Below are 17,907 nucleotides of genomic sequence, written 5' to 3'. Positions count from 1 at the left end.
GCAGCCCTCACCGAAAGGTCAAGAGGTGCTTCTCCGCGAGGACCTCCTCGCACTCGTTGTACCCCCCAGACAGCACGGTGACGACGGGGATGCCCCTCTGACGGGCCATCTGGTAAGTCATTAAGTCCCGTTGATAAATGCCCGCGTCCGACACGGACAGAAAGCCAAGGTCATCGTCCGCACTGATGTCCACCCCGGACAGGTAAAAAATGATGCAATTTTGTTCGGCTGCTATATCATCCAAAACCTTTTTATATGCTTCCAGATAATCAGCATCCGTTGCGAACGAATCAAACTCGACGTCTATTGTCGAGTTTGCTTTCACCGGAGGGAAATTGTCCCTGCAGTGCAAACTGATCGTTTTTACGTTCGCACAATTTCGAAATATTTCAGCTGTCCCATCCCCTTGATGAACATCCACATCGAGAATGATGGCCTTATCAATCAATCCATGGGACAATAAAAAATGAACTGCTATCGCAACATCGTTAAAAATGCAAAACCCGTCTCCCCGATTTTTTTTCGAGTGATGATTTCCCCCCCCTATGTGCATGCACATAAAATGTTTCATGGCCAACAGGGAACTCAAAATGGTGCCATTAATTTCAATTAAAAATCTGCACACCAAATAAGGGTATAAAGTCAATTCGTACTTTTCCACTTGTTCGTTATTTATCACTATGGAAAATATTTCTTCAATAAATCCTTCGTCATGAATGCTGAACAAAGGGGTGATCATCTCACTGATGTTGCAGGAGGGGATGGAATAATCCGAGTTGTATATCCCTCCTTCAATCAGACGGGAAAATATTTTTTCATATTTTTTTATTTTAAATCGATGATACTTTTCCTTCATTGGTACACTTGAGTAAATCGGGTGAAACACATACGGGGGGTTTCTCGACAGGGAGGAGTACCACCTCTTCTGGTTCGTTACCACTTTGGAGTGTCCTTCTCCTCCAAAGATGGCTAACCGGGAAGCTCTGTTCAGTTCATTCTGCAATGTTGCAAATTTTGCACACACGTGGAGGTCCTCCTCCGATTGGTGATGGTTTTTATCAAACTTGAATAAAAATTTGTCAATTAGTAAATCGATACTGCTTTGAGATAACTTCTTTTTGTGCATCCTCTTTCGTGTTATCCTAATTGTGGGGCGTTTATTTCCTTCCAAGTAGGACCTCCCCCTCATAGGGGATCCCCTTTTGGGTGAACACCCTGGGAGGAGCGGGTGCCGCGGTACAGTGCAGTTGGGGATACGTGGGGAATGATCGGGGGGGAGAGCCGCGATGGTGAGAAGCACACATAAGGGGAGGAGCCCACGTAGGGGGGGAAACACACATAAGGGGAAAAGCACACGTAGGAGGAGAGTCATGCTGAGTGGGAGAAGCACACACAGGGACACATCCTACGGGGGGAAACTCGGAGGAAAGAAGAGCTCCCTTTTTTTAGCGGCATCGATATAGCATCTCCACAGAATAACACCAGATGGGTGTACCAAACATGAAGGGGGATAAAACCTTTGTGGGGGGAAGAAAATTTCATTTCGAGCATTTTTTTACACGTAAGGAGAAGCTTTCACGAAGAGGATGTTCCCAACTGAGGGGGTGGTGGTGGTAGATATATTGCATTGCTCCCCTCGGCTGTCCTACCTCGCAAAAAAAAAAAAAAAAGAAAAAAGATATACTTTACACAACCATTATGAGAAGACGAACCGGGGGAATAAAACAATGCCACTGAACATTCCGCAGAAGCGTTTTGGCTGGTGGTGGCTATTTCTCTTCACCTTTTTGCCGCGTTTTTTTTTTTTTTTTTTACCATCCTGTGGACACGCTTCCTTCCCAGGTTGGGAGACTCCCCATTTTGTCCCTCCCCTTGTACGTTGCACAAAATCGGACCAGCACCGCTTTAGCAGGATGGTGCCCTCCGCCAAATGATGGCCCTTTCGCCTTGTTTCCCGATTGGACATTCGTACTCTCGCGAGCTGCGTGTTAAGGAGGTTACCGCCTCGGGGGGTAGACACTGAAGAGTGGGCCACGAACGGGGAAATACCACACTCGGGAGGCACTCTCCAGAGGCGCGCTGCACATGTCGTTTTTCATTCCATTCGCCCCCTTTCCCCATTTTTGGCGTGCATCTTTTGGCGTGCTTCTTTTGGCGCTCTTCTTTTGTCGTTCTTTTTTGCTCCCCTCCCCGATGTGCACGCTTGAACCCCTTCGCAATTGCGCTCTCTTAAAATTTCTCCCGACTGCCAACATTTTTTTTTTTTTTCTTCTCAGGAACACATCTCGCAGATACATAAATAGTTGCCGCTGCCTCGTTTTTAAAGAAAAATTTTTTTCCAGCAACTCCCCCGATCGATTAGAAAACAGTCATCATGTGTATCATCGCACATGACCAAAATGAAGCAGCAGGCGGGGAAATATCATCGTAGTGCAGTTTAAGAAGAAAAAAGAAAAAAGAGAAAAAAGAAGAAAAAAATTTTTCCGTAAAAACGAGGCGGGGGCAACCATTTATATATCTGCCCACTTGCGCCTTTTTCTCCTCCCTCTCCAACGAAATGAATCACAATGAAGGGAGGCGCAATTTTGTAGCACACGGGGGGAAGGAAACTGCACGTGGTGAATGGGGGGTAGATGAAAGAAGGGGTAAAATTGCCCAGGGAAATCCACCCTCCAGGAATGACCACCGGAATGGCCTCCAGCGCTCCTACGAGGGGGGCGAACTGTTTAATCTCAAGCGAGGAGTGCAAAGAGACAGCCCTAGAAAGGCCACACAGGAGGGATGTGCGCTGTTGCCCGAAGAAGAACACATCGATGGGGAGAGGAACCAAAAAAATGGATGGACAGGACAAGACGTGGGTGGGAGGACAGGACAAAACATAAGTGGGAGGACAGGACAAAACGTAGGTGGGAGGATAAAAAGGAGAGGTAACACTGAGGAAGAGAAGAAACTACCAACAGGAGAACACACACCAGATGAGGGGAAAAAGGAAAAATATGTCACCTACTGTGAAGACGGATATTTACGGGGATTACTGAAGAACGCTTTGGTCACCCCTAGTTTGAAGGCCTTCCTAGGGACGAGGGTTATTTCGTTCCTTAACGAAAAGGAAAGGCACAACTGCTCTATGGCTTGCAAGCTGCTCTTTTTCGAAACTTACTCTCTGGGGAATTTAAAAAATATTTATAAGAGCAAATTCATTCGAGGTGAAAAGAGAGGCATGATTTGGAAGATAATCCTGCTGGGGGAAAGCACGTACTTGAGTGAGGACCTGTTTGGTGAGCTGACGCGGAGGAGGAGCACCTACGAGCGGATCATCGAGAAGGACGTGCCGAGGACCTTCCCCCACCGGTTCTTTTCTCGGGGCGGGGCCACAGAAGGAGCAACCGCTGGCCACGCTTCCACAGATGGAGCAACCGCTGGCCACGCTTCCGCAGATGGAGTAACCGCTGGCCACGCTTCCACAGAAGGAGCAACCGCTACCCACGCTTCCGCAGATGGTCCGTCCCCCCAGGAAGAACTCTTCGATGTGCTAAAGATATGTTCGCTGTATTTCCAAAATGTGGGCTACTGTCAAGGAATGAATTACGTCGTTGCAATCCTATTCCTCGTCCTTAAGGACAAGCTATACACAGCCAGGTGCTTCATAGCTCTGCTAAAAATTTTCAACTTAAAAGGAATGTACATCTACAACTTCCCCCAGCTGAAAAAAATTATGTACCAACTGAAGGTCCTTATAAAGGGCTACTTCCCCAGACTGTCTTCCTATTTTCGAAGAAAAAAAATAAAAATTGATTTTTTTTGTATAAACTGGTTCATGACTCTATTTTCTCAAGATTTAACGTATGAGCAGACAGTGAAATTATGGGACAGTTTTTTTCTTTTCGGATTGAAGATCTTAATAAAACTGAGCTTAATTTTTTTGTCCCATTTTGAGAAAAAAATTTTATCTCTATCATATGAAGAAGCTTTATCCTTCCTCAAGTCGATCACCAAGTTCCCCTTCACCGATTACCTATTTGAAGAAAAAAATTTCTTTCCCTATTTACGAAGGTTTAAGGTCACTAATCGGATTTTGAGACAAATTATTTTTCTCCGGAAGAATGGCATTAGCTTTGATGTTCATGTGACTAAGGTCAATCACCGTGGGGTTCAAACCAACCGGTGCTCCGTTGTGCTTTGCGATAATGGCACCAGGGGAGACAAAGTGATGCAGCAGGTTGGCGGGTTATTCGCCATGCATAATGGGGATAACCTCATGCACAGATTTATGGGAATTTTACGGGGGGTGGTGGACAGCAGGACTGGTGACTCCGTTGGCAGAGCAGTAGGCGAGAGGAGAAGACGCCCTCCCTCGCGCACCGCCAACGAGGTGAGCTGCCCCAACCAGGCGAGCTGCCCCAACCAGGCGAGCTGCGCCAACCAGGTGAGCTGCCCCAACCAGGTGAGCTGCCCCAACCAGGTGAACTGTGCCAACCTCTTCCTCGACCCCAGCTGCTCCAACGAAGTCGCCCCGGAGAACCAGTGCCTCTCGCTGAACTTCAACAGTAGCCTCTTCTGTGGCGTCAAGGAGCGCCGCAAGTACCTCCGGAGGGACAGCACCACCATCGAGGGAAGCACCCGGGAAGAAGAGGCCACCGCAGAGGAGGGCTGCAGCGCACACCCCAGCGGGAACGCCTGCGTAGAAACGAACACCTATTACGACTTGAACCTTACGAAGTCCTTCCGGTGAAGCTTCCCCAGGGGGGGCGGCAGAGATGGAGGACTTCCGAGATGGGGTCCTTCCCAGATGGGGTCCTTCCCAGATGGAGGACTTCCCCGATGGAGGACCTCCCCCATGGTACTTGAGAGGGGGCGCTCCAAACAGGACGCCTTCACGAACCCCCCCGGGAGGAGCTGTCCACGAAGGGGCAACTCCCCTTTGGGAGCTCCCTGCACTGATTGGAAAAATTTTCCGGCGGGAATTCACTATTTATTCCGCAGCCTCATCTCGTCGCTTGAGGCGGTCGACGAAGCACCAGCTGTGTTGTTTTCCGTTTCTTATATGTGCACGCACTGCTTCGTTGTGCGTACGTACGTATGTATGTACGTATGTATGTATGCATGCATGTATGTATTTTTTATTATTTTTTTTTTTTTTTTGTTGTTCGTTCGCCACGAACATGCTTTCTTCCTACATGACGACTTTGTTTTACGTAGAAGGCCATCTGTGCCCCTCTTCACGCAACGCTCTTCTAACATGCCCAGTTATTTCTTTTTTTTTTCTTTTTTTTTCCTTTGTTTTTTTTTTAATACCCACGATGTGTGAAAACCTGCTATGATTATTTGGCGCCAGGTGGGAGGATTCTCCCTCCCTGGCCCCCGTCCTCCTTTCTTTTTCCCTTTTCAAAACAAATTTCTCTTTTTTTCTCGTCGCACAGTAGCGTACGCATTTTGGTGTACTTCATTACGCATCGAGGGTGGAGGGTCACATAGGCGAAGTTCCCTTTTTGGGGGTGGGTATTTTTTTCCATGCTGCGCCGAGTTGACAATTTTTTTTTTTTTTTGCGTACCCGAATTGGTTGGTTACTGCTACATTGCAGCAACGCAGCTTTTTGGCACCTTGGTGATTCACTTTTTTATCCTATTTATGGTGCTTTGCCGTTTCATACGTTTTTCCTTTTTTTTGTTTTCCCTCCGCTCCGAATGAATGAGCATGCAATCGAATCGCATGTTCTCGCGAAAGGCGATTTGTTAAGGAGGCCGCTGTAAGGGAAAAAAGAACCCCCCCTCCTTCCAAAAAGGAAAAAAAAAAAAAAAATAAAATAAAGTAAAATATAACAAAATAAAACAAAATAACGGCGAAAAGCGAATAGGAAGTAGGGGAAGCCCCTAACTTGGCAAACACCCCTTGAATCGCCTACCACGGGGAGTATACAAACCTACGCCTGGGCGGCGTGAACTCCCCTGTTCTCCAGCACCGCGGGATGCAGCACAGGGGGGTTTCCTTCCCAACTGAATGACACCCCCTACAGACTCGCCCACTCGAAAGGCACGACTTAGCAAATCATGTCTAGTCGATTGGTGAAGAAGTTTTTAAAGGAGAAGACCCGCGATGAGATAAAAACACTTGGAGAGTCGGTGGAGGAGGAGGCGGTGACGGTTAGGCCAAAGAAGAAGAGCGTCTTTGCGTACTTGGACGACTCGGAGGGGAGCGACGGGAGTGAGAGTAGCGCGGCTAGTCAGCGTGGTGGAGCGGCCGGGAAGGGGAGCGCTGAAAAGGGGGAGGGAAAAGTAGCGCCTAGCGGTAAGAAAGGGAGGCAATCGAAAAAGGGTGTAAAAGGGGAGGAGTCGCAAAATGGCGTAATAGAGAAACAGTCGCAAAATGGTGACGCCAAACAAGCCAGTCAAAAGGGAGGCAGCGGAGCCCCCCCCCCGCGCAACGCGAAGAGGAAGAAAAAGAAAAAAAAAAACCTAGACGATGAAATAGACAACATACTACACACAATGAAAGAGGAGGAAAAGCAAAAAACAGGGGATCACCCAAATGGAAATAACGCCGATGAAGAGACACAGGAGGGAGGAGTAGGAGGGGTCGCACCATCCGAAATGGACCTCCCAGAATTGTCAGCATGCACACATGAAAAATATGACTACTGTTTGAAGCTAGAAAAAGGAAATTTCGATGTCAATGTAGAATTGAAAAGAATTTTTGGAAAAGATTTCGTAAAGGAAAAAAAATTCATCCAAAAAAGTAAAATAAAATATATAAAAAATTGGCTTATACAAGATTACACCACGAAAATAGTTCATCCTCCATTTGCGATGAAAAGATATGCAAACGAATTCAAATTGGAAAAATATAAGCTATATTTGGAAGCAGAAAATTTATTTTATGTCCTGTTAGATACTCATGATATAGAAGCAATGCACAATTTAATAAAAAAATTTCCATTCCATGTCGACACGTTATTAGTCCTGTCTGAATATTACAATGAGAACAACAATTTTGAAGTGGCCAATAAATTTACCAAGTTGGCTCTTCTCCTTTTACAACATATTTTTCATATCGATTTCCATCCCAATAACTTAAACAAACGTAGAAATATTTACGTGAATCCTTACCTGTATGATAACAAAGCTTTGTTTAAAGCACTTTACATGCATATGGTCTCTTTAGAGAATGAAGCATGTACGATCACCTCACTTGAAGTAGCCAAACTTTTATGCAAAATTGACTTGCAGTATGATTTGTGTAGCATCCTCCTTCGAATAGACAGCTTGATTTTAAAATGCACTTTATTTGACTTTCTTATTTATTTCTCTTTCAATTTTGTGATACAAAATGTACAGTGTGTTGTACCCCCTGCAAGACTTAGCGAAATTATAGCCACCTTCTTCCCCTCTGCTCAGAGCAACTGCTTTCACAACAAAATGAAATTCCCAGAAATGTATCACCCCAAGTGGGAGGAAGACATTTGGAATAGACAATCGGCACAGTATTATTTTGATCAAGCGGGGAATGTACACGCAGGGGGGGGAGCAGCAGCAGAGGGGGGAGCGGCATCAGAGGGGGGAGCACCAGCAGGGGGGGGAGCGGCGTCAGAGGGAGGAGTAGCAACAGGGGGAGGAGCGGCAGCAGAGGGAGGAGCAGCAGAGGGGGGCCATTCATCAGGTCATACCAACCTTGTGGGAGATGCCCACGCGGAGGGAAACGCCTTACAGGAGGAGTCACCAAGCAAAACGAACCAACTAGGCAATGGCTACACTGAGGAAGATGCTCTCCCCACTCTGGAGAGAAGGACAAACGAATTAGAGAAAAGGGACGATGCGAAAAGGGACGATGTGAAAAGGGAACCCCCAAGTGATGCAGATTTGGATGGTGGACCACTCTATGGGATGGAGAGCGAAGACGGATCAGAGTTGTCCCTGGGACCTGAGCAATACTCCGTGGATCAGCAGGATGGGCAGGATAAGGAGGACCCCCTGGAAGAAGGGGGCTGTGGAATCGGCGAAGGGTGCAGAGGATGCGAAGGGTGCAAAGGATGCAAAGTCTGCAAAGGATGCAAAGTCTGCAAAAGCTGCAAAAGCTGCGAAGGATGCAAAGGCTGCAAAGTCTGCGAAGACGGCGAAGCGCAGACAGCCGGAAACGCCCTGCAGAGCAAGCTCCTCTTCGACAACTTCGAAATAAGGTTGCACTTCATCCTCCCCAACTTCGCCTTCTCCCTGCCACTAAGCATGTACCTGAAAAACAACAACTTTGTGGACCATCAGGAAATTCGAGTGGTCAGTGTAGACGACCTGGTGAGTGCCTTCACATATGAGGAGTGTCGATTTCTGAGTCCCCATTTCTCCATTCGTTTTAACTGCCACAGGGATGGCGAAAGAGGCGGACACGACCGACTTGGCCAAAGTGACAATGCAGAGGATGACCTCGGTAGTGCTGAGCGTGATCAGAGCAACCCCCCCAAAGTTAGCACCAAAGAACAGAAGAAGAAACAACCCTCCCTCTCCTTTTCGGCACATGTAACTCTCCTAAGAGCACTCCTATGCTTCCCCAGCTTCCTGCACACATTTCTTAATTACAACAACTTCAAAACGACCAAGGTGGTGAAGAAAACCATTTACGAGACATCCTTTAAGGATATCCTGGCTAGTCCTCCATTTTCCTCCGCTAGTTTATTTCCCCCGGAAGAGTATGAAACTGTACAAAAAATAATACGTTGTTACTTAGAGAAGAACAACATATATTACAAATCGGAGAAGATTATCACGTGGTTCCACGTGTGCAGTTCTTTTCTGCACGAGCTGTACAAGGACCCCTCAGGTAGGTGCATCGGTGAAGAGGTGCCTCCTCCACGTGGTGACATGTGTTGCCGCGGCGCTTCAGCACATGTCCCCGCTTCATGGCATGTCTACCCGCGCTTCATCGCATGTCTACCCCCGCTTCATCGCATGTCTATCTCCGCTTCATCGCATGTCTACCCCCGCTTCATCGCATGTCTATCCCCGCTTCATCGCATGTCTACCCCCGCTTCACCACGCCCCCTCGCAGCGGCCCAAGCCCTGGACAAAGCGCGCGCACAGTGGCACGCCAAGGTCCCCCTCCTGGACAAAAACAAGTACAAGGACGTCCGGGTCGGAGAATTCAAGTCAAGCAATTACCTCCTACCCGATTTCATGATGGAAAAAAACAGAACCTACTCTCCCCACACACCTGGAACTTCTTCCAATTATTACGTCTCCTTGAATAGCAATTTAATTATAGCCTTTTTCCAGAGTCTACTCCCCTGGTACCAAGTGGATTATTATGGTTACCAAAACGACTGAAATGCGGACAGGCTTCCGCAGCGGCGTTGCAGCAGAGCTGGGGTGTCAGCTTCGCTGCATTGTCGTGTTGTGCAAACCGTTTTGCATGCCCCGTGTGGAGACCCCTCTGTGGGTAACTCTTTTATGGGTCACCCCCATGTGGGTCGCTCCATGTGGGCCCCCCTTTTTTGGGTCCCCCTTTTTGTGCACCCCTTTTCGGGTCCCTCTCTACGGGTCCCTCTCTACGAGCCCCTCTTTACGGGTCCCCTTTACGCCTTTTTTTTCTCCATTTTTTGCCAAAATATGAAAAAAGAAAAAATTTTTAAAATAGCAGAGAATTTTTGTGTTACCTCGTCGTGCGCGTGTTTTTGTATATTTGGACTCATCGTGGGGCACCCTTTTTTCTCCTTGACGGGGGGTCTCTGGCACGGCTGCTCACGCCACGGTTGTAATGCTACGGCCGCTCACGCCACAATTGCCGACGTCACCGCTGCTCACGTGATAACTGCCGACGTCACCGCTGCTTACGCCATAACTGCGACGTCACCGCTGCTCACGCCATAACTGCGACGTCACCGCTGCTCACGTCACCGCTGCTCACGTCACCGCTGCTCACGCCACCGCTGTTCACGCCGCTACTCCTTTAGCTGCCCCCCAGCTAGCTGCGCTCGCCACCATATTGATTTATGTAACCCCACTTCCCTCAATGCAGGCACGCATTCAAGGCCTGTCTACTTCTCCACGCTTATACAAAACGTTGTGAACGAAACCAAGCGTCTTTTTAATTTCGAGTAGGTGTTTTATTTTCACTCGCCGGCTCTCCTCGCGTGTGCAGGTGCGCTATGGGGACGGGCTGTGCAGATGCGCCGCGCGGATGCACCTACGAACACGCGCACAGATTAGCAGCGCACAGATTAGCAGCTCACAGATTAGCGGCTCACAGATTAGCGGCTCACAGATTAGCGGCTCACAGATTAGCGGCTCACATATTAGCAGCTCACATATTAGCAGCTCACATATTAGCAGCGCACAGATTGACATAACACAGATTGACAACGCACAGATTGACAACGCACATATTAACCACGCACATATAACCACACACGCATGCATAGGGACGCGCGTGCACCCCTGCCTCGCGGCGCGTGCGGGGCTTAAAAATAATTCGCGCCAGGTGCAGAAGCGGCGCCGCCGTGAGGGTTACTACTATGCCGCAAAACGGTCGAGCGGTCGAGCGGTCGAGCGGTCAAGCGGAAAAACGGCCAAGCGGAAAAACGGCCAAACGGCAAAACCGCTTAACCGCTCCACCGCTCCACCGCAGGTGCAAAAAACATTTACCAGATCGTGAAGAGGGCCCCTTCGCGCATTCCGCCTTTTCATCTCCCCATCCTGCCGGCTTGGCTACGCTGCCTCGCGACTTCGTTACTTCGTTACTTCACCACTTCCCCACTTCACCGCTTCCCCACTCCCCCGCTGCGCTCACTTGCCGCAGTAGTACTTGGTAGCCTCCTCGTTGGTGAAGCACCAGTAAAACTTCTCTGCACTGATAAAGGGGAACTTGTCCTTGTTGACCTCGCAGCAGAAGCAAGTGTGGACACCAGTAAATTTGATCTGCCCCATGGGGGTGTAGGACTTGTAGGCGGTCTCATTGAGTAGGTAGACGAAGAGAACGATCCATAGGATGATGAGTGCAGAGGCTGCAGTGATTCGGACGATCCATTCGCGTAGTTTCATTTTACATGGAGGTCTACCTTCCTCATTTATTCGATTCTTCATGAGAGACATCATCACATGGAGAGCGTCATTCTTATGGACCTTGTTAGCGATTTGTTTCTTTCGGTAGTTATCTCCTCGTATTTTCTTTTCCCTAGCTTTGGCATTAATCAACTCCTTCGTTTCATCAGATAAAAACCATGAAAAGGGTGCAGATGTTAACATACGTTCCCCTAGTGTGCATTTATCCGCTGCAGAGACAGTAGTGATGGTAGCAAAGCCATAGAGTATCCCCCCTAGACAACCACCCATGTGAGCGTAATTATCTGTATATCCAAACATACCAATAAAAATACCAAAAATGGTTACTATAAGCATAAAAATTACGACACAACAGGGTCTAGGAATGGTTTTCCAGTATTCAATATAGTAAGTAAAGAGAGCTCCTATCAAACCATACAATGCACCAGAAGAGCCGATGGTGACACCACATGGATCACAAACAGCAGAGAGTAAATTCCCTGTAACTCCGGAAGTAAAGAAAAGAATCAGAGTTCGTATGAATCCCCAATCAGGTTCAATAATCCAAAGAATCTGTATCTGACATATCACATTAAATATTATGTGCATGAATCCACCATGAAGATAGACAGACCAAAACAGTCGATAGATTTCTCCATAATTTCTTATGTAATTTGTGTTCAACCCACCTAACTGATTATATACACGTGTATTTACACTATCCCAGCTGGATTCTCCTCTTGCATCTCTATTTTCTTCTACCTTGTTTGTGGGCCAACCTTTGTCCGATGCACTGGTTCCGACAAAATGTCGATCCGATGCAGACTCCTCTAAATTGTATTCACATGCTCCATAACCAAGGAACACAAAAAAAGGTTCCCTTTTCTTCATCACAGATTCTGTGTAAATAGGATATAGTACCTTCGAAATACATCTCCCATTAAATGTATTGTAATTAAAAATCATTTCTGCGAAGAAGATCCAAAACAGGATCGCTGTTGAAGATATACACACTACTAACCTCCCCACCAGTGGGTTATTATTAAGCCTTGGGTCTTTGACTTTTATTTTAGCATTTTTATTTTTTCTCCTGTACTTTCCAAGGATGGGGGATGAAAAAGGATTCAGCGGAGCTCTTCTCCCCACGGCTCCTGATGGCAGCGTGTGCAGAGGCTCATCGTTCGTCACTAAAATTTTTATGTCACTGGGGCCGTTTCTTCCTTTCTTAGCGGCGGTGGCGGTGGTGGTGATGGCGGCGGTGGTGGCGGTTTCTCCGGCTGCAGCCGTTGTATCTCTTTTCGATCGAGTGCCTCCGCCCCGTCCAACAGTAATATTAAGGTCACTCTCCTCGTCACTGTCTTCTTTGTTGCCACCGGATGCCACCTCCCTGTCGGACGAGTCCGCATTCTTCGCTAACTTCTCGTTCGACAGGAGCACCCCTTTGTTTACTCTGTAATCACTCAGGATATTTTTCTTTGGCACCGCTTTTTTGAATTCTCCCTTTTTGGGGAGCTCTGCGCCCAGCCTCTTGGGCGAGTTCGCCACGTGGCTGACCGCCTCGCTCTTGCTATTTTCTCCATGATTCCCGTTTCCCGCTTTCTCCGGCCCCATGGGTTCGCGCGGAGGGAAGCAGCGTGGGTGGGGGCGCTGGACAAACGATGGAGGCCGCTAGACGGGGAAAAAAGGAAGGCCGCTAGACGGGGAAAAAAGGAAAGCCGCTAGACGGGGGACAAACGATGAAAGCCGCTAAACGGAGGACAAAACGGAAGTCGCCAAGGTGGGCACAAAAAAAAAGAACAACTAGCCACAGACAAAGGGGCAGACAAAGGGGCAGACAAACGGACAGAATATTTGACAGACAAAGGCCCACCAAACAGCTGGGCTGGCCAAGGCGGGGTCAAAAAAAAAAGAGACAGCCTTAATGCCCAACCACTTCACTCCATTCGCGGATCGATGCTTGCGCATGCAATCGGTCTGATGCCGAGGGGGAGTGGTAAGTATCCTACGAAAAACTCTTCCGCAAGTTAACCTGTGAAATCAGTTTGGTTGGCACGACCCATGAAATGCAAAAAGGGAACGTGGACAGATGAATAGGGTGACCCAAGTTGGGAAAACAAAAATGAGGTAAAAAAAAAAAGAAAGAAAAAGGAAAGAAAAAAGAAAGAAAGAAAAAGGAAAGAAAAAAAAGAAGAAGAAAAAAAAAAAGAAGAAAAAAAGAGAAAAAAAAAAACCATATCTTAAAACAAATATGCACATGCGAACTTTTTCCAATACGCCGTATGCGCGTAGGCACGTGCGCGGAGTGGTTTGTTTGTTCGTCAGGCAGTGGGTACGCGTTCACTGGGGGGGGAAGTAAAGTGCGGCCTAAAAATGTGTGTACAGTGGACTGGACGGCCAAACGGAGGAGCAAAGGGTGAGGGGTGAGGCGGCGAGGGGTGGAGTAACACGTGCGGCGGAGTAACACGCGCGGCCAACAAAAACCAACCCCAGGAAGGATACAAAAATGAAAAGTGTAGTGTACTGAAGCGTAGTGAAGTGACGCGAAGTGACGCGAAGTGACGCGTAGTGTAGTGACGCGCAGTGCGGTGAAGGGGGGTGCGTGGGACAGGCGAAGCGTCATGGGCCACCTGTTCAAGCAAAAGTGTGTCATTTTTGCAGATTTGAAGGAGTGCACCAAAATGAAGTCATGCATGCTAAGTTGCAAAGTGAAGAGAATAATCTAAAATGGCGCATACGGAAATGTGCACAGTTCCTGGGGAACAGGGGGGGGGTGATATTTTCCACTCAGTCAAGTGTGCACTCCAGGAGGGAGGAGAAGGGGGAGGCAGACGAAGAAGAAGAGAAGCAAAGCATTATTGTCCAGCACAAGAACTTAAAAAAAAAAAAAAAAAAAGGAAGACGAGGAAGAGGAAAAAATTCAGGGTCCAACCGCTTAACGTTAAAATTAATGTGCAATTATTTCCCCCTCCGCTTTTGGTTCATTCCTTTCTGAGGGAAAGTCTATTACGGGGGGTCACTTACACGCTAATAGAGCAGGCTGGCAAGTAAATACGCCCTCCGCCGTGTCGCTCCGCCGTGTCCCTCCATGTGAATATACGTTATGGCGCATGCTAGGGGGAGGCCAACTTATGGAGTCCCCCGTGATGGGCACTCTCCCCTCCCCGCGTCCAGCCATGCTTCGCGCTACTCCGAGAACTTCCGGTCCAGAAAAACCATGCGGTCGTACAGCAGCTGGCTGTACCTGTACAGCCCCAAGTTCAGGGTGTGCGTGTCTTGGTTTCCTAAAATTGGAGAGTGGGCGTGTAGTGTACCAAGCGGTTTGGTTCGACAGTACGGAAAAAAAAAAAAAAAAAAAAAAAAAAAAAAAAAAAAGTGGGGGGACGGACGAAATCATGCACACATGCCGTATGCACGTAAACATGATGTCACCATGAGGGTGCTTTACTTGGCCATAGGACCACCTTCTCGTCTTTTCCATCCGCGGGGTGGAAGGAGAACTCCACGCTAAAATTGTTGTACTTGAGCATGGGCAGGAAGAAGGCTCGGAAGTCGCTACGAGGGTGAGCGCATATGAGGGGGGGGTGTATTTAACAGGTGGAGGTGGTTGCTTGGGCATTTGATTGGCGGGACTGTCGAGCTGCCGAGCGGCCGAGCGGCCGAACTTCCGAACTGCCGAACTGCTGGACCGCCGAACTGCCGAACTGCCGAACGGCCGAACTGCCGAACGGCCGAACTGCCGAACGGCCGAACGGCCGAACTGCTGGACCGCCCGTGGGGCCCTTCCAACTCCCCAACCAACACGCAGGGGAGCTGATTTACCTCACGACCCGATTGGACGCGCTCGCATAGAATTCCACCTTTCCAATCGACTTAAGCTCAACTTTGGAACAGAGCAGGATTTTGTTAATACGATTGACACTCATTTGTTGAAGTGGGTATGCGGCTCTAGTGAGGGTAGGGCTTGCATGCACAACCTCAATCCGTATGAACCCGTGCACTTGGGCTGATACCCGTGGGGATGCCACAGAGGGGGAGTAGCACTAGCCCAAGCAGCTTGCGAAAAAAGGGGGAGAAAAAAAGAAAGCGAGAAAAAAAGAAAGAAAAAAAGAATGAACGAAAGAACGAATGAACGAAAGAAAGAAAAAAAAAAAAAAAAATCTTCAAACGATTCAGCTCAACGTTAACTGCGCTAAAATGGAGGTCGCCTTTCCCTCTTAGCTGAAGTGCAATTTTTTGCGCTGCGTGCCACGTGTCGATAATACGCGGCTGCACCTGCGACGGCTGAAACAGTCGATTTAATACTAGTAACAACAGCGCCTATTCGCTTCCACGTCGGTGGTCACCTGCATATAGCAGCTCTGTGCTCACACACATCGTATTGCGTTAGCTCCCTTTTCCGTGTTCCTCACAGTGTGGGGCAACGAGAACTGCCAAGTCCAAAAGTACAACCCTCATTACAACGCAGTTGGGATTATACGCAATAAAAATTTCATGCATTCCAGTTTTTGATGTCTTTGAAGTTGTACGTGGCATGTTGCACGTGGCATGTGGCATGTGGCATGTGGCATGTGGCATGTGGCACGTGACACGTGACACGTGGCAAGTGCCATGTAGGGGAGAGGGGGTGAAAAAATAACTCGGCGCTGAAAATGGGGCGCGCACGAGAAAAGCAACATGGAGCGATAAAAAGGGGCGCATGCATCTACACACATATATATATATACAGCATATACATACATATATTTTTTTATTTACCAACTTGTAAAAAAAAAAAAAAAGAAATATGCATCGATGTGGCCGCATTCCGAGGGGGGGAGAGAGGGGGCAACGCTGCCGGCCGGGCGTCTCCCAAGGGGGCGCTCCGAATGGGAAGCATTCCTTCTCTTTCGTCGTCCCTCTTTCATCTCATCTCATCTCATTTCATCTCATTTCATTTCATCTCATCTCATCTCATCTCATCTTCTCCTCCCTTCCCTTCCCTTCTCCTCCCCCGAACGGTGCGCAGCCGCTACGCAGCTCCCTTCTTCTCACTCATCGCCTGCCGTGGGTAGGAGGGCCTTGTCGGCGTCCTTCTTCGACTTGGCCTTCTTCTCCTCCTTCTTCTTCTTGCGTTTCATGGAGTTGGCAATGCTAGTGTAGTAGGCGTGGTTAACCTTCTGCAGGTCCTTCTTCTCGATTTTCTTCTTCACTCGGAGTTCCTTTTTGTTGTTCTTCTTCTCCACCAACCTTTTCTTCATTCTCCTGATGGCAATAGATCTGAGGAGCTTATACGCTGGATTCAGTCTACACCTAACGGCAAAATTTGTGAGAGAATTTTTGTTCTGTAATCTCTTCTTGCAAGGTCTCTTCCTAGCCAACAGGGTTCCTTGTACTTGTTCGCTGCTAATGATACGATAAATATCAGAGTTCGCCATAATCGACTTGGGTAAAATGTAATTCTTTTTTGTAATTTTCTTCTTGTAGATCCTACCATAAATTATGTCCAATTTTTTAAATGCACTCTCACTCCATATGCACAGCCTACCAATGGATCCACCAGGAGCTAACTTAAGCAAGTTGAGTTTGCTAACTTTACATAAATCAACTCCAGGAATATTTCTGAAAGCTTTTTTAACTCCTGAATCCTTGTTGTATATAATGAGTGGACCGTTTCTCATTCGATATTTTCTATTTCTCATTTTTCCTTTTCCAGCTCTGATTTTTTTTGACTTAATTAATCTGTTCACTTCTTCTTTCAATCCTAGTGTAATTAAAAACTTGAGAGCTTCTTTCGTTTTGCTAATAGATTCTATATCGTTGCTAACTACTAGTGGGACTTCCTTGATGTTCGAAATACGATGTCCTCTCGCTAGGACTAATGAAGTCACCCCACTAGCTGCAATGGATGAGCAAACTGCGTAACGCTTTTCTTTAAGGTTTACTTTCCTTCCCCATCTTCTCCATATTTTTGTTGGGTTAAACATACCTCCACCTCTGCACATATTACCAAATGCTCCTTGTCCTGCTCTATGTGTTCCTCCTCCTGGTACTCTCGGTATCCTTGCTACTGCTCTACCTGTTCCCCATGACTCAGCTGATGTTTCATACCCCGCTCCTAATTTGACTGCGTATGGGTGTCTCCTGTTCTTCGATACATTCTTGAAAACTTCCTGTATGAGATCATTTCTTATGGGAGTTTGAAACACCGCCGGGATTTCCACCTCGCCAACGACCTTCTTGTTGCTCGTGCTGTACACGTTTGCCACGGGTCTCACGGTCGCCATTGGGTGCTGCGCGCGGAACGGGGCGGGGTGACGCGGAGAAGCGGTTAAGTGGTGACGCGGTGACCATGCGACATAACACGAGCGAAGGACGCGCTTCGCACCACGGGGAGTTGGCGACAACACGCGGGCGAACTGAAAAATGCATCTCTACAGGGGCTTAGCGGTGTGGGTAGCCAACCATGCGTAACTGCGCAAAGAAATTGTCAAGCCTGTTTGGCACGCCACGGCGTGAATTACATCCTCGCCGCGCACGCCTCCTTCGCCAAGATCACCGCGACCATATAACCAACGCGCTCAGGTCATATAATCACCGCGACCATATAACCAACGCGCTCAGGTCATATAATCACCGCGACCATATAACCAACGCGCTCAGATCATATAATCACCGCTCATCGCCACATCTCGCTCACCTTACCTCGCAGACTTCGAAGGGGCTTCCCGCTGGAACAGAAAAAGAGGGGGGGAGTAAAGCGATACACGCTCGTGTGAATCTTTTTTATATTTGCGTTAGAAGCAATTCAGCTTTCGCGAAAATGTATGTCAGTCGTTCACTGCCCAAGGAGTAACGCGGAAAAAGGATCCTTTTATTACTGTTTTCAGTGTTGTAAAAGGGAATTAT

The 17,907-nt window shown here is 47.9% G+C and overlaps 6 protein-coding genes across 6 annotated transcripts; 2 read left to right on the top strand and 4 right to left on the bottom strand.

Moving 5' to 3' along the window:
* Nucleotides 1-9: 9 nt before the first annotated feature.
* On the bottom strand, nucleotides 10-1,215 carry PCYB_103500 (histone deacetylase; the record flags this gene model as incomplete). Its single annotated transcript, XM_004222899.1, has 1 exon — nucleotides 10-1,215. A coding segment is annotated over exon 1 (1,179 nt), but the record flags the coding sequence as incomplete, so codon positions are not given.
* A 1,342-nt stretch (nucleotides 1,216-2,557) lies between these two features.
* Nucleotides 2,558-4,732, top strand: PCYB_103490 (TBC domain containing protein; the record flags this gene model as incomplete). The annotated part of the gene is made up of 2 exons (XM_004222898.1): nucleotides 2,558-3,328; nucleotides 3,515-4,732. The coding sequence occupies 2 exons, from the start codon at nucleotides 2,558-2,560 to the stop codon at nucleotides 4,730-4,732; spliced, it is 1,989 nt and encodes a 662-aa protein (XP_004222946.1).
* Nucleotides 4,733-6,804: 2,072 nt separating this feature from the next.
* On the top strand, nucleotides 6,805-9,309 carry PCYB_103480 (hypothetical protein; the record flags this gene model as incomplete). Its single annotated transcript, XM_004222897.1, has 3 exons — nucleotides 6,805-7,331; nucleotides 8,070-8,806; nucleotides 9,035-9,309. The coding sequence occupies 3 exons, from the start codon at nucleotides 6,805-6,807 to the stop codon at nucleotides 9,307-9,309; spliced, it is 1,539 nt and encodes a 512-aa protein (XP_004222945.1).
* A 1,458-nt stretch (nucleotides 9,310-10,767) lies between these two features.
* Nucleotides 10,768-12,690, bottom strand: PCYB_103470 (rhomboid protease; the record flags this gene model as incomplete). The annotated part of the gene is made up of 1 exon (XM_004222896.1): nucleotides 10,768-12,690. Exon 1 carries the CDS (start codon nucleotides 12,631-12,633, stop codon nucleotides 10,768-10,770), a length of 1,866 nt encoding a protein of 621 aa, XP_004222944.1. The 5' UTR covers nucleotides 12,634-12,690.
* Nucleotides 12,691-14,205: 1,515 nt separating this feature from the next.
* Nucleotides 14,206-14,945, bottom strand: PCYB_103460 (hypothetical protein; the record flags this gene model as incomplete). The annotated part of the gene is made up of 3 exons (XM_004222895.1): nucleotides 14,206-14,303; nucleotides 14,468-14,574; nucleotides 14,842-14,945. 3 exons carry the CDS (start codon nucleotides 14,943-14,945, stop codon nucleotides 14,206-14,208), a joined length of 309 nt encoding a protein of 102 aa, XP_004222943.1.
* A 1,104-nt stretch (nucleotides 14,946-16,049) lies between these two features.
* PCYB_103450 (60S ribosomal subunit protein L4/L1) lies at nucleotides 16,050-17,291 on the bottom strand (the record flags this gene model as incomplete). Its single annotated transcript, XM_004222894.1, has 1 exon — nucleotides 16,050-17,291. Exon 1 carries the CDS (start codon nucleotides 17,283-17,285, stop codon nucleotides 16,050-16,052), a length of 1,236 nt encoding a protein of 411 aa, XP_004222942.1. The 5' UTR covers nucleotides 17,286-17,291.
* Nucleotides 17,292-17,907: the final 616 nt, after the last annotated feature.

Source organism: Plasmodium cynomolgi, chromosome 10, assembly GCF_000321355.1.
Source record: "Plasmodium cynomolgi strain B DNA, chromosome 10, whole genome shotgun sequence".
NCBI lineage: Eukaryota > Apicomplexa > Aconoidasida > Haemosporida > Plasmodiidae > Plasmodium > Plasmodium cynomolgi.
This window is presented reverse-complemented; position numbering and strand designations above follow the sequence as displayed.